This window comes from Neoarius graeffei, chromosome 1 (genome assembly GCF_027579695.1).
Source record: "Neoarius graeffei isolate fNeoGra1 chromosome 1, fNeoGra1.pri, whole genome shotgun sequence".
NCBI classification, from domain to species: Eukaryota; Metazoa; Chordata; class Actinopteri; order Siluriformes; family Ariidae; genus Neoarius; species Neoarius graeffei.
The window spans coordinates 46,382,461-46,398,035 of record NC_083569.1 but is presented as its reverse complement, the minus strand read 5'-3'; the positions used below and the strand labels follow the sequence as shown (position 1 = coordinate 46,398,035).

Genomic DNA, 15,575 nt, shown 5'->3' with positions numbered 1-15,575 from the left:
AGCTCACCTTCTCCTGTGTGGCTCTAGGTGGCAGCGTGTGAGCTTCTCCACAGTCTGGTGGTGTATATGGTGGGGAGAGGAGCTCAGATGGCAGAGGGCGAGAAGTCAACTCCACCCATGTACAATCTGCACAAACGGGTTTTCCCTGTGCTACTACGCCTAGCCTGTGATGTTGATCAGGTCTGTGTGATATGCACTTGATGAAAAATAAATACAGTATGTGTCACTTCACATGAAATTAACCGAATTGTATAGTTCAATATAGTGAATTATTATTTTTTTAAATTGTAATAACAGCAGTCTAAGGCTTCATGTATGTACTTGCTCACTTCTCTCAGGTGACAAGACAGCTGTTTGAGCCTTTGGTGATGCAGCTGATCCACTGGTTTACGAACAACAAAAAGTTTGAGAGTCAGGACACAGTAGCTGTGCTGGAAGCCATTCTGGTAAATAATCACTCTTTTCTACAGACAGAGTATGTAACGAGCTATCGAGCTGTTTTGCTGTGAAGAGAACCTGATTTCTGTTTAAAGGTATATTAGGGCAATTCTTCAGCAGAGAGGCCAAAATTACGTAATGATTAAGCTTGCCTTAACTTTTCAGTTCGGTGATATTGTTAAAGTATGGAATCCAAAGCAAAATGTACCGAAACCATATTTAAAAATCATCACCCCAATTACAGCAATGTCGCTTCAGAGAAATCTTGGTTTGAATTTTAAGAAATTAAAGTTCAGGGTTTGTTTTTTTTTTTTGTGTGTGTGTCATAATTCTATTACTGACTTAAGATTTTGCGTTGAGAGTTAAACATAGCCGATTTTTCTATGCCTTTTTTTTAGGGTCAAAAGATCACACTGTATGGGGTAAATTTTAATTTCATACCATTATCTTGAGTACTGCAACAGGGCTCAACATTAAGGATTGCCGGGGGCAAGTGAAACATGCATTCGGGCGAGTGGGATATGTCCCCGACGTGCCCGACCGGGCAAGTTGAAATGAGCATATCTTATGAACTAGCACCACAAAAATTAGGCTTTTTGATCTTTTATTTCAGTTCCTAAAAGTGTCCCTCACTACGTATCCGCCATTGTATCTTGGCTGTTTTCTTAGTCTTGGTTTCATTTACTGCTTTGTAAGTTATTTTCTATACCCCCGCTGTTGTAGTATGGTACGCGTACTGTTTATACTGTAGACCCCTTGTGCATGACGTCACGCATCATGTGATAATTACAGCTGGGGTCAGACAGACACCATCTTTCATGCAAGCGAGGCTTAATCTGTCTTCAATATGGTTAATTTTTGCGCTGTTTGTGCTTGGTTTTGATAACAGCTTTGTTTCTGTTATCAGAGGAACACAGTCCTGTGTAAAATATTTACATATCGTGGTTTTTTTTTTTTTTGTGTTATATCATCCACCTCTAGGTTAAAAAAACAAAACCATCGTGCTGCGTCATGACAGATTGGCTGCACTGATTCAGTTACAGGTTGCCAGGTCTATATAAAACACCCACAAGCTACACACTAAACAATAATTTTAAACTCCAACATTATCCTGTCTGTCATGACGCAGCGCGTTTTTTTCTTTTCTTTAAACTTAGGTGGATGATATAACAAAAAAAAGATATATAAATATTCTCAAACACAGTACCGTTCAAAAGTCTTGGCACCCTATTGTTTTCTTCATACAAACTTCATAGATTTCTATTTTATGATTTCTGCATTATGGAGTAATGAACCTACAGTCTGAGAGAGTTCTACACAAACTCACTGAACTTTACATCAGCTGCATGCATGTAAAATGAAAATAAATTGGCTAAGGCAGGAAAAACTATTTTGGATAAAATTATTATTGTCCGTTAAAAGTACAAAGTAACCAAACTTAATCAATGATCAAACTTCAGCTCAATGTGTGAGCTTCATTTTATGTTGCATTTCACAACTATTCTATGGTTTTCCTTAAAAAAAAAAAATAGTAGTACTCGCAAAATAGGGGGCAAGTGATAGTATTGAGGGCAAGTGGAAATTAACCCCCACTTGCCCCCCAGGGCAAGTGGGTTTAAAAGTTAATGCCGAGCCCTGTGCAACTAAAACAGTTACCACATTTTGCTATGAATGTAATTCCGTTACCGAAGAACCACCCATAAATGGACGTTATAATACAGGAAAATCATTCAAGGTTCATTTTCATGATCTTGATTATGTAACAGTCTAACTCAGGGGTGGGCAATTATTTTTTCCATAGGGCCACATGAGAAACAGAAAATTTTGTGGAGGGCTGGACCATAAGGCTGAACTAAATCCTGCATAATATTAATTGTATTTCTTGATATAAAGCAGTAAATAACATTGTTTTTACAAGCTGCTAAGACTGGTAAGAGTATGGAAAAACCGAGGTTGCCTTACAAAAAATGTCATTTATTCAATCAAATTTCCCAAAACAATGGTTAACAAAATGTGAACGTTTGTATCTTTTTTTTTTGGTCACATTCACCCCAAAACACAATAAAGACATCACAATATTGTCTTTCTACTCCAAATATCAAACAAGATACATCATATTATAATAATGATGCCCACATTTGTAGTCTAATCACCTCATTTGGTGTTTTTTATTTGTTCAGTGAAAGAAATCTAGTCTCTGTTGGTTAACGAGTGCATCAGAGTCAGGTTGAATGTCTGAGGCGGAGATGCGAAGCACAGCTGACAGATGATCATCAGTCGATTCGGTGTAGGAATCAGATCTACAGATCGGCTCGGGCTCCGGCGCCTGCTGGTGACATCACACTATATGATTGGCTGGACCGTTTGAAGGATGACGTACAAGTTTGTGGTTGGTCTGGACAAATTACGGAAGTAGTTATCGCGGGATTAGGTTTCGTGGGATTTCATGTCATGTTCATGTCGCACGCATTGCGTTTTTGTTGAACACAACTTCAAAATAAAAGCAATGCACATTCAGTCCATGCATGAGGTAAAATTAGAAAATACGTTTATTTTGTAATTTCTAATTAACCTTACGCGGGCCGGTCAGAATGAACCAAAGGGCCGGATGCGGCCCGCGGGCCGGAAAATGCCCAGGTCTGGTCTAACTGATAGCAAATATCTAGAACATTATTAGTTATGATCATTTAAAACACAGTCCTGTTGAATGAGTAATTCTTATTGGTCAGAAGTTGCTGATTAATTTTCTATTAACGCATCTCTGACTGTAGTTCCAGCTGCAAGGTTTACATTACTGCACGCATTCGACTACATTATTGTTTCTTCAAGGATTTCAAACAAGTCCAGTTGCCTTCTTTAGCACCTACGGTTTAGTGTTTCTATAGTAACAGCATACACTGTGGACGCTCCACATAAACAGATTAAAAAGCTGTAATCATAAGGTAGTCACCATGAATATGGCCACATTTTTTTTCTGTGAGGAGACATTTATTTAGGGTTTTTGGAAAGATTCTCTAGTGTCTGCACTTTGCAACAAAGCTGAAGCTGTAACATTGGAGTTTCTGAGTTACACGACAACCAGCATCTTTTAGGTCAGAGATAAAATGAGAGGCTTTGTTTAAAGGGGATGACTTTAAAGGGGATGACTGTTTATAGCTGCTATACTGGAAGTTTCAGGAGGAATCAATTTGTTTTGCAGCTTTTCCACAACGTTAAATGTAACTGGAAATGATTAAAAAGTATATTGTGTTTATCATATATGAATGAAAAATGTAATAGTATGTTTCTGTAGAATAAGATGAATAAAACACACAGGCACAAGCTGTTATTGAAATGTTGTTAAAGGTCCCCTTGCATCGTTTTTTCATTAATTGTGCGGTGGTCTCTAGTATGAATGAATGCCCTGTGAGCCAGTTTTGGTGAAAAAAAAAAAAAATGCTGTGGTTCTCCCATTTCAGGCTGTTCTAGTTTGGTGGAGGAGTGGGTGGCGGGAGAACGACAGGATTTCAGCTCTTACTCATTAATATTCATGACATGTAAACATGTTACCTCTGATTTGGCTAACAGCAATCAGTAAACGTGTTACCACTGATTGGCTAACAGCACTGCGACGCTACCTCCAGTGGGTCAGAACAAGCGGATGTGGGTGTCTTTGTAAAAACTGTTTCGATTGGCTATTATGGTCTCGACTTCGATATTTTGACCAATAACAATGTAGATGTGGTAGCGGGGGCGTGGCCGAGCGGCAGTCTGTGAATGGAGGGCGGAGTCAGGGAAGGTAAGTGGCAGAATCACTGCACCTGACGGGAATTAACGTGTGTTTGTGTGTCTTCCCCAGTGACCGCGCCCTATAAGAGGAGAGGGAATGCTGAGGAAAGGGGCTGTCTCCCCAACCAGAATGCATGCATGTATGCGTGCACGTGACTGGGAGGGAGTTATTTATTTATTTATTTGAATACTCCCTGAGGCAGCGGCTCTCATCAAGGCACAAGGGGTGGAGCGGAGCTCGCCTCGGGGGGTGTGGGGGGAATAACGTCCACTGGCTGGGAGCTGACGGGCCCTGGCAGTGCTGGTTCGTTCGGGAGAGGGCAGGGGTTGCTGGCTGCCAAGTCTGGGGAGGCTGGGACCTCCCTTGCCCGAGTTACGAGCGTGCAAAGTCGGGCTGGAGCCGCCGTTGAAACGAAACTGATGCGGAGCACCTCGCCTCAGGGCGAATTAAGTCCCGTGGTTCGGAGCTAGCCCGCCCTGGGAGCACTCTTTTGTTCGGGAGAGGGCAGAGGCTGCTGGGTGCCAAGTCTGGGGTGGCTGGGACCTCCCCTGCCCAAGTTATGAGCGTGCAAAGTTGGGCGTGAGCCGCTGTTAGAAACGAAACTGATGCGGAGCACCGCGCCGCGCCTCAGGGCGAATTGCATCCCGTGGCGCGGAGCTAGCCTGCCCTGGCAGTGCTGGTTCCTTCGGGAGGGGGCAGAGGTCGCTGGCTGCCAAGTCTGGGGAGGCTGGGACGTCCCCTGCCCGAGTTACAAGCGTGCAAAGTCGGGCTGGAGCCGCCGTTAGAAACGAAACTGATGCGGAGCACCGCGCCGCGCCTCGGGGCGAATTACGTCTCTCTCCTAGCGCTTTCTTCCCGTGGGCGTTCACAAGCCAAGGTGGGCGAGGCCATGAATACTAATTTTCGAGGTGACGTAACTTCGTATGGCTTTTTCTGATCCGCTCGTTTTTCTGACTATTTTCTTTCATAAGCTAATACAGGGAATGGGAGTAGAATTACATTTTCACATGCAGCATGCATATGCAACTCGGAGTGAACTATGGTATTTCAAAAAGAGCCAGTATTAAACGTTTTTGGTGGAAGGGCACCTTTAATTATTTTAAAACCCCAACATTCTTTATTCCTTACATACCGTAATAATGCGTGCTTGGATTAATACACAATTTACTTTAGCAATATAACTTTTTTTTGATAGAAATAATTTTCCCAAGGGCAAGTTAGACCTTTCCATTTTAAAAGTCCCATCACATTTTTATAAAAGTGAGAACAGTCTGATATTTTGATCAATGTTAACCTAATTTGATTTGGTTAAAAATGTTGTATCCTGCAAACCTTGGCTGTGATTGTTTTGAAATCCAGGATGGAGTGGTGGACCCACTGGACAGCACCTTGAGGGATTTCAGTGGCCGCTGCATTCAGGAGTTTGTGAAGTGGTCGATCAAGCAAACCACTCCAGAACAGCAGCAAAAGAGCCCAGCCAACATCAAGTCCTTATTCAAGCGCATTTATAGTCTTGCCCTGCACCCCAATGTTTTCAAGAGACTGGGAGCTGCACTGGCATTTAACAACATCTACAGACACTTCAGGTGTGCATATGCTTTAATAGTGCTTGACTACGGGGCATTTAATAGAGCACTGTGTCTCAAACAGGTTATCAGGGACCAATTCAGAATTTCGCACTTTCCCCACTCCTAGCACATCTGTACTTGGTATTTAGTGTTCTTGATTGCTTGATTTAGGTGTGTGGGGAGAAAATACAGGAAATCCTGACTTGGATATTTTAGCGTAATAGTGCGTGTAATGCAGTTGTGGTCAGAAGTTTACATACAGTGACATGAATGTCATCTTGGATATAAATGTCAGGGCAATATTTGGGCTTTCATTAATTTCTCTGAACTGTTCTTTTTCTGTGGCAGAATGATTATACAGCATACATCTTTAAGTAAAAAAAACACTAGAATTTGGTGCACAAGTTTTAATTTTCTTTGGGTTTTCTGAAATCAACACAGGGTCAAAATTATACATACAGGGTCAAAAAAATACATACGTACAACACACCTAATATTTGGGTAAATTGTCTCTTCGCAAGATTCACCTTGACCAAACATTTTTGTTTACCATGAACAACCTTCTGGCAGAATTGTGGTTGGATATTTCATGACTCTTCTTGGTAGAGTTCAATTCAATTTTTTTTTTTTTTTAATTTTCCTTGGCATGGACTCGACTTATAAGCACGGTCCATATATTTTCAATCTGGTTGAAGTCAGGAATTGTTTTAAGCTTAATGTTTGTCTGCTTTATCCTCCACAACTAGCTCTGATGCGTGTTTGAGTTCATTGTCCTCTTGTACCGTAACTCCCAAGTTGTGTTCAAGTTTCTGATGGTTTATGCTGAAGAATTCTGAGGTAGTCCTCCTTCATTATTCCATCCACTTTGTGCAATGAACCAGTTCCACTGGCAGCAAAACAGCTCCAGAGTATGATGATCCTACCACCACCCCTAGCAGCTGGTACAGTGTCCGTCTGTACATGGTGGTCATTGTGGCCAAACAACTCAATCTTTGTCTCATCTGACCATACAGCTATCCTCCAGAAGGCTTTTTCTTTGTCCGTGTGGTCAGCTTCAAACTTTAGTTAAGCTTGAAGGTGTCAATTTTGGAGCAGGGGGTTATTTCTTGGCTAGCAGCCTCTTAGTCCATGGTGATCTGAACTGTAGACAGTGATCCATCAGCTCCCAGTTCATGGCAGGTCTGTGCCATGGTGGTTCCCAGATTGTTCCTGACCATCCAAACCAATTTCCTTTCAGCTGAGGGTGACAGGTTGGGTTTTCTTGAAGCAAAGTGGCTTGGCAAAGTGACTACACTTTACAATAACTTGGATACAATTGTTTGAACTGATCTTGGAATTTGCAGTTGTTTAGAAATGGCTCCAAGAGACATTCCGGAGTCGTGTATATCTGCGATCCTCTTTCTCAAATCTGCACTGAGCTCCTTGGACTTTCCCATTTTACTGTGTGTTGGTCAATCCAATGAGTGCTGTAAACAAACCCTTTTTATGAAGGCACAGAGAAGCTACCAGCTGTAGTCAATCTTGATCACTAACAGGAAATTAAGAGACTTTGGTCTTGGCAAGATAAGTGACATTTTGGAAGTTTCAGCACCTCTGAATTAATAATCTAAGTGAGCGTATGTACATTTTTGACCCTGTATGTATAATTTTGACCCAGTGTTGATTTCAGAAAGCCCCCAAAGAAAATTAAAACTTGTGCACCAAATTCTAGTGTGTGTGGGCTTTTTTTTTTTTTTAAAGATGTATGCTGTACAATCATTCTGCCACAGAAAAAGAAGAGTTCAAAGAAATTACTGAAAGCCCAAATATTGCCCTGGCATTCATATCCAAGATGACATTCATGTCACTGTATGTAAACTTCTGACCACAACTGTAGCTTTATGTGGAAAATGGTATATATGTGTCTGTCTCTCTCAGAGAGGAAGACTCTCTTGTGCAACAGTTTGTATTTGAGGTGCTAGTGGTGTTTGTGGAGAGCTTGGCTTTAGCACACTCGGATGAAAAATCACTTGGTAAGAGACCATCTATCGCTTCTTTTTAAATGCATCATAATTGATCTGATTCCATGTCACATTTGGTGCTTTCGTATGATCCTTACAGGAACTGTACAGCAGTGCTGCAGTGCTTTGGACCATCTTAAAAGGATAATCAAACACAAGGCAGTCTCACTTAATCAAGCCACCAAGAGACGCATACCTAGGTATGAGTGTCTGAGGATGTCTACTGTTTTTCACCAATAAGCAGTGTTTTTTTTTTTTTGTTTGTTTGTTTTTTTAATTTTCTTATGTTTATTAATTAATAGTTGATTCATTGAGCCTGTAACCCAGCTTTGTGTTAGAAGTATTTAACTGATAGCATTTATTTACGGGCCACAGGGGTTTCCCTCCAGACCAGTCTCTGAGTCTCAGCGACATGGTCACGTGGTTGTTGACCCAATGTGGACGTCCACAGACTGAATGTCGTCACAAGTGCCTTGAGCTCTTCTATGAGTTTGTCCCACTTCTGCCAGGTAGCTGAAAGTCTCATACACTGATATAGTACAACCCCAATTCCATAAATTTGGGACAATGTGTAAAACATAAATAAAAAACAGAATATGACGATTTGCAAATCATGGAAACCTTATATTTAATTGAAAATAATACAAAGACATCATATAAAATGTTGAAACTGAGAAATTTTGTGTTTTGAAAAATATCTGTTCATTTTGAATTTGATATCAGCAACATGTTTCAGAAAAGTTGGAACAGGGGCAACAAAAGACTGAAAAAGTTGTGTAATGCTTAAAAAAAATTAGTTAATTGGCAACAGGCCAGTAACATGATTGGGTATAAAAAGAGCATCCCAGAGAGGCAGAGTCTCTCAGAAGTAAAGATGGGGAGGGGTTCACTGCTCTGTGAAAGACTGTGTGGGCAAACAGTGCAACAATTTAAGAATAACGTTCCTCATTGTAAAATTGCAAAGAATTTGGGGATTACATCATCTGTGGTACATAATATCATTAAAAGATTCAGAGAATCTGGAGAAATCTCTGTATGCATGAGACAAGGCTGAAAACTGATACTGGATGCCTGTGATCTTCAGGCCCTCAGGAGACATTGCATTAAAAGCAGACATGTGTCTGTAGTGGAAATCACTGTATGGGCTCAGGAACACTTCAGAAAACCATCGTCTGTGAAAACAGTTCATTACTGCATCCACTAATGCAAGTTAAAACCAGATATAAACAATATCCAGAAACACCGCCACCTTCCCTGGGCCCGAGCTCTTTTACGATGGACTGAAGCGAAGTGGAAAATTGTCCTGAGGTCTGGCAAATCAAAAATAGAAATTATTTTTAGAAATCATGGACACCACATCCTCCAGGCTAAAGAGGAGAGGGACCATCCAGCTTGTTAACAGTGCCCAGTTCAAAAGCCAGCATCTGTGATGGTATGATGGTGTATTAGTGCACATGACGTGTAGTTTGTACATCTGGGAAGGTATCATTAATGCTGAATGATATATACACATTTCGGAGCAATATGCTGCCATCCAGAGAAAATCTTTTTCAGGGAAGGCCTTCCTTCTTTCAGCAAGACAATACCAAACTGCTTTCTGCACATATTAAAACTGCATGGTTCTGTTGTTAAAAAAAAAGTCCAGGTGCTAAACTGGCCTGCCTGCAGTCCATACCTGGAGACCCTGAACTGTTGAGCAACTGAAATTGTGTATCAGGAGAGAAAGGGAGAACATTTCTCTTTCAAAACTACAGCAATTGGTCTCCTCAGTTCCCAGATGTTTACACAGTGTTGTTAAAAGCAGAGGTGATGCAACACAGTGGTAAACATGCCCCTGGCTCAACTTTTCTGAAACGTGTTGCTGACATCAAAGTCAAAACGAGCATATAATTTTCAAAAAACAATAAAATTTCTCAGCTTCAACATTTGATATGTTGTCTTTGTACTATTTTCAGTGAAATATAGGGTTTTGATGATTTTGCAAATTAAAGCATTGTTTTTATTTACAGTTTACACAGCATCCCAACTTTTTTTGGAATTGGGGTTGTAATTTTATAATTTTACATGTAATTTTGAGTGCTGCTCAAACCCCATCTAATGACTGAGGTCTATATGATGGCAGAAATATAGCTTTATTGCGATTAAGAGAGAGGCTATGTAACTACATGGGATTTCAGACCCACTCTACTTTATTTCCTTCATATTCAGGTAGGACTACTGCTGCACAGTGGCTGGAGGAGCAGGTTAAAAATGAGGGTCAGAAGTTTTTAATTACACGTCTGGAAGGAGGAGGCTTGCTATACCAACCCACGTTGAGAGACGTGGAGGCTCCTTTCAGCGTTCGGGCCACACTGCAGTGGATGGATCTTCTACTGGCTGTTCTCGACTGCTATAATACCTTCACCAGTCTCCGCCTCCTGCAGCCCCAAAGAATTCTGGGTAGGTCCGGGTAGCCAGACTTGTTTGGCTGAGTAGTTCAGGAACTTGCAAAATGAACAAACCGGTGCTGTTAAATTCTCAGTCTGCTTGGTCTTGAGGAGGTTGATAATTTTATTTTCTGGAACAGCAGCACTGACTGTAGTGACTGCTGCAAGGCAAGTCATAGGTGTATATTAATGCGCTCATCACTCATCCTAGTAAGTTATTGTTGCTAAAGTAACAGACTGTTCACAGGGACTTGTATGGTGGACACACCATAATAATCTAAGACTAAAAATAAACAGATTTTTAAAAATGTTATTTATGTAAGAAAAACCTAATATTTGATGTGGTGATACTTTCTGTGAGAAGCATTTTATGGAAGGAGTGTCCGGTTTCAGCAATTTGTAACAGTTGGTAAGTTGTTGGTTTTTTTTTTTTTTTGGTCACAAGAGAGTCTCAGGACAGAGGAATGTTATAGGAAAATCAATTTTGGGGACATAAATGAATCACACCACCTGTTGTGGACTATTTTCTGATAACATCAGGTTATTAACTTGGCTACTTCACTAGAAATCATTTGAAGAATAAAGTCCACACACATTTGGCACAATGTGTTTCCTTATTCCCATTGAAGGAAATGATTGAACATAGCTAAATGTTTACGTTATACAGTGGTGCTTGAAAGTTAGTGAACCCTTTAGAATTTTCTATATCTCTGCATAAATATGACCTAAAACATCATCAGATTTTCACACAAGTCTTAAAGTAGATAAAGAGAACCCAGTTAAACAAATGAGACAAAAATATTATACTTGGTCATTTATTTATTGAGGAAAATGATCCAATATTACATATCTGTGAGTGGCAAAAGTATGTGAACCTTTGCTTTCAGTATCTGGTGTGACCCCCTTGTGCAGCAATAACTGCAACTAAACGTTTCTGGTAACTGTAGGAATTTTTCCGGTAACGTGGAGGAATTTTAGCCCATTCCTCCATACAGAACAGCTTCAACTCTGGGATGTTGGTGGGTTTCCTCACGTGAACTGCTCGCTTCAGGTCCTTCCACAACATTTCGATTGGATTAAGGTCAGGACTTTGACTTGGCCATTCCAAAGCATGAACTTTATTCTTCTTTAACCATTCTTTGGTAGAACGACTTGTGTGCTTAGGGTTGTTGTCTTGCTGCATGACTCACCTTCTCTTGAGATTCAGTTCATGGACAGATGTCCTGACATTTTCCTTTAGAATTCGCTGGTATAATTCAGAATTCATTGTTCCATCAATGATGGCAAGCCGTCCTGGCCCAGATGCAGCAAAACAGGCCCAAACCATGATACTACCACCACCACGTTTCACAGATGGGATAAGGTTCTTCTGCTGGAATGCAGTGTTTTCCTTTCTCCAAACATAATGCTTCTCATTTAAACCAAAAAGTTCTATTTTGGTCTTATCTGTCCACAAAACATTTTTCCAATAGCCTTCTGGCTTGTCCATGTGATCTTTAGCAAACTGCAGACGAGCAGCAATGTTCTTTTTGGAGAGCAGTGCCTTTCTCCTTGCAACCCTGTCATGCACACCATTATTGTTCAGTGTTCTCCTGATGGTGGACTCATGAACATTAGCCAATGTGAGAGAGGCCTTCAGTTGCTTAGAAGTTACCCTGGGGTCCTTTGTGACCTCGCCGACTATTACACGCCTTCCTCTTGGAGTGATCTCTGTTGGTCGACCACTCTTGGGGAGGGTGACAATGGTCTTAAATTTCCTCCATTTGTACACAATCTGTCTGACTGTGGATTGGTGGAGTCCAAACTCTTCAGAGATAGTTTTGTAACCTTTCCAAGGCTGTGATTGCACTCAAATCTGGAGCAGGTGCATGGTAATTAGTCCTAATGGTGCTTTGAGCACGCAACGCACATGGACATGGCACTTTGAACAAAACCCAAAAATAAACTCCTTTATACTGACTGATAATATCCATACAAGACGTGTTCAAGTGTTTACTTGTTCATATTTGTACCTGTATACTGTGTACAGATTTTATTTTCAAAGAAAAGCAATATCCCTGAATGCCAATATCTTAGTCTCTCCGAGGTTCAAATATCATGCGCGGAGTACAAATTATGACGTCACCTACAACTTACGTGACTTACCGAGGCTAGTAGATCTTGTGGATACATTACTTCTAAACATGAAATAAGCAGTATAAACAATAAACTAATAGCTGTTAAGGTGAGGTAGTGCGGAATAGTGCAAATGAGCGAGGTAAAGTGAAATGTGCAGTCCCTGAGTTCAGTGTGTTAATGAACGTTGAGAGTATGTGTTTGGGGGGGGGGGACTGTGAGAGTGACATGTCAGATGCTGAAGGGGGGGCAGGGGGGTGTGCGAGCAGAATCTGTGGCGGGGGGGAGGGGCAGAACAGGGAGGGAGTTGAGCCTCCTGACCGCCTGGTGAAAGAAACTGTCCTTGAGCCTGCTGGTTTTGGCCCGGAGACTCCGCAGTCTCCTCCCCAACGGCAGCAGACTGAAGAGGCTGTGAAATGGGTGGGTGGGGTCACCTGCAATCCTGATGGCTTTGCGGGTGAGGCGGGAGTTATAGATATCCATTTGAGATGGGAGAGAGACACCAATGATCCTCTCAACTGCTCTCACAATGCGCTGCAGAGTCTTGCAGCAGGACACAGTGCAGGCGCCGTACCACACGGTGACGCAGCTGGTCAGGATGTTCTCGATGGTGCCTCTGTAGAATGTGTGCATGATGGGGGCCGGGACTCTTGCTCTCCTCAGTTTGTGGAGGAAGTACAGACGCTTTTGGGCTTTTTGGCCAGTGATGTGGTGTTGTTGCTCCAGGACAGGTCTTCAGAGATGTGCACACCCAGAAACTTGGTGCTGCTCACCCTCTCCACTGCAGCACCGTCGATAGATAGTGGAACATGCTGGGTGTGCGCTCTCCTGAAGTCCACAACAATCTCCTTCGTCTTCTCCACGTTCAGACGGAGATTGTTGTCCTTGCACCACATGGCCAAGCGGCTCACCTCACTTCTGTAGATTGTCTCATCGCCATTGTTGATGAGACCCACCACAGTCGTGTCATCCGCAAACTTAATGAAGAGATTAGAGCTGGATGTTGGTGTGCAGTCGTGGGTCAGCAGAGTGAAGAGGAGGGGGCTCAGCACACATCCTTGGGGGGGCCCCCATGTTCAATGTAATTGTGCTGGAGGAGTTGCTGCCGACCCATACAGCCTGTGGTCTCCCCGTCAGGAAGTCCAGCAGCCAGTTGCACAGGGAGGTGTTGAGTCCCAGCTGGTCCAGTTTATGAATCAGCTGCTGAGGAATGATTGTGTTGAATGCTGAGCTAAAGTCTATGAACAGCATTCTGACATGAGAGTCTTTTGTCTCCAGGTGGGTGAGGGCTGAGTGGAGGGCGGTGGAGATGGCGTCATCGGTCGAATGGTTGGACTGATATGCAAACTGGAAAGGGTCCAGGGCGGGGGGGGGGGGGAGGGCAGACTTGATATGCCCCATGACTAGCTGCTCGAAGCACTTCATGAGGATGGGAGTGAGTGCGACAGGGTGGTAGTCATTGAAGCAGTGAAAATGTGTGTGTGTGTGTGTGTATACACACAGAGGTGGGTGTTTTTTGTTTTTGTTTTTTTTTCCCCTCTCAAGAAGTAGAAGCCTTTATTTGATGGCTCTGTGTAACGAAGGTAAACGGCATACTAGTGTGCTGGGAACATCACAGGCGGATATTCGGTTTTAGTGCAAATAATTGTGTCCAGGTAAGCTTATTTTAGCAATATAATAACTTTTAATATAGATAAATTAAGGTGTTTTTTTTTTTTTTTAATAAAGTTTAAACATGTGGCGGGCACATCAGGGCACTTGCCGTGATCAGCAAAAGGTATTTATTTTTAGGCCTTGTTTGACTTTAAAGGCAGGGGACACAAACTTAGTTTGTTATATGCAAAAGTTTGTAATAAGAGTTTATTGCGGGGTGCAGTGTTTATTATTATTATTATTATTATTATTATTATTATTAATTTTTTTAAAATGTATTTTTAATATACATACATACATGCATGGACCAGTTTACACACTTATAGCGCAGTTTACACTTACGGTAGAGTGTGGTGTTAAACCTCTTGTTATATTATTTACTACTTCACTATAAATGATTGTCTCCATCTCTTTTTCCAGACTCTGGTGAGAAGTCTAGCTTCCTGCCAGCCCTCCGTTTCTTCCTAACAGAACTGGCATTACATGACCTGAAGGCAGCTAGGTCCTGTTTTAAAATGTCTGATTCAACTTGGTCGCACTTTAGCCCTCGTGAGAGAGAGCTCTACAACTACAGCAAGTGCACCATAGTAGTACGCCTGCTGGAGTTTTCCACCATGGTGCTGCTCAAATGCCAGAAGGACGTCTGGAAGGTCTGATGCTTTTCAAAATGATGTATTTTGTTGGTGCATACAAAGACATTAAAACTTGATATGCGTTTTCTGAAAATCTCATTCCAGCTGCTGGAACAGGACTTTTTCAGTGCCACTTTCTTCACGCTGGTCACCATGACCGTATGTGAACCCTCTTCCATTGGCTTCAACATGGCTGATTTGGAGGTGATGACTCAGTTGCCGGAGGTGTGTGTACCGTTGCTGAAAGCTCTGGCCGCAACATCCTACAGGACTGATATGGAGAATGGCTTTAGGAAGATGATCACTGCCCAATGGTATGATACTACTACTACTACTACTACTACTAATCTAGATATTTAGGCACTGCCTAAAAGCAGAGCTCATGATGAGTGTATGGGCAAAATATTTGCAAGGGCACAAAATTCAACCTGAATAGAATAATAATATAGCATATGAACCATCAAATTGTGTAGTGTAGTGTATTTCACATCAAGAAACTGCTGTATTTTCCTGTGACAGTGATGCCAATAATGAGATGTGCATCACAGTTACAAATACATATTTATTCCTTTCTTTGACACCGCATGTCATGCGCCAGAAACTAACACCATGACATTTTATTATGATGTGACTCTGCTGGGAGCTTGGTGTTCAGCAGTGAACCAGCACTTTCACTTTACATCATTACTATATAATTATGATCTAATATCAATCATGATATATCAAACAGTTGTCTGGTTACATCTCTCGCATCCATGCACATTTACATGCGCACACAGTGCTATTAGGACTAATCACCATGCACCTGTTCCTGATTAGAGTGCAATCACAGCACACAGATAAAAGGACTCTCAGTAACACGCAGACATTGCGACATATATACACACTATACCCCACATCTGACGTTACCAAGCTTAGTATTTTATAACGCTTTTCTGGTTTTTGACCCTATTTGTGTTTTTGGACTTTATCCT

General features: G+C 41.8%; 1 protein-coding gene across 2 annotated transcripts in view; it reads left to right on the top strand.

Moving 5' to 3' along the window:
- The window catches only part of LOC132893510 (DNA-dependent protein kinase catalytic subunit-like), a 141,865-nt gene that overhangs the window by 46,507 nt on the left and 79,783 nt on the right, over positions 1-15,575 (top strand). For both annotated transcript variants that reach the window (XM_060932709.1, XM_060932707.1), the window contains exons 25-33: positions 28-180; positions 339-446; positions 5,567-5,793; positions 7,693-7,787; positions 7,876-7,975; positions 8,151-8,284; positions 9,984-10,214; positions 14,390-14,619; positions 14,707-14,915. In XM_060932709.1, coding sequence (XP_060788692.1) covers positions 28-180; positions 339-446; positions 5,567-5,793; positions 7,693-7,787; positions 7,876-7,975; positions 8,151-8,284; positions 9,984-10,214; positions 14,390-14,619; positions 14,707-14,915 — 1,487 coding nt within the window. The remainder of the gene's footprint in view (positions 1-27; positions 181-338; positions 447-5,566; positions 5,794-7,692; positions 7,788-7,875; positions 7,976-8,150; positions 8,285-9,983; positions 10,215-14,389; positions 14,620-14,706; positions 14,916-15,575) is intronic.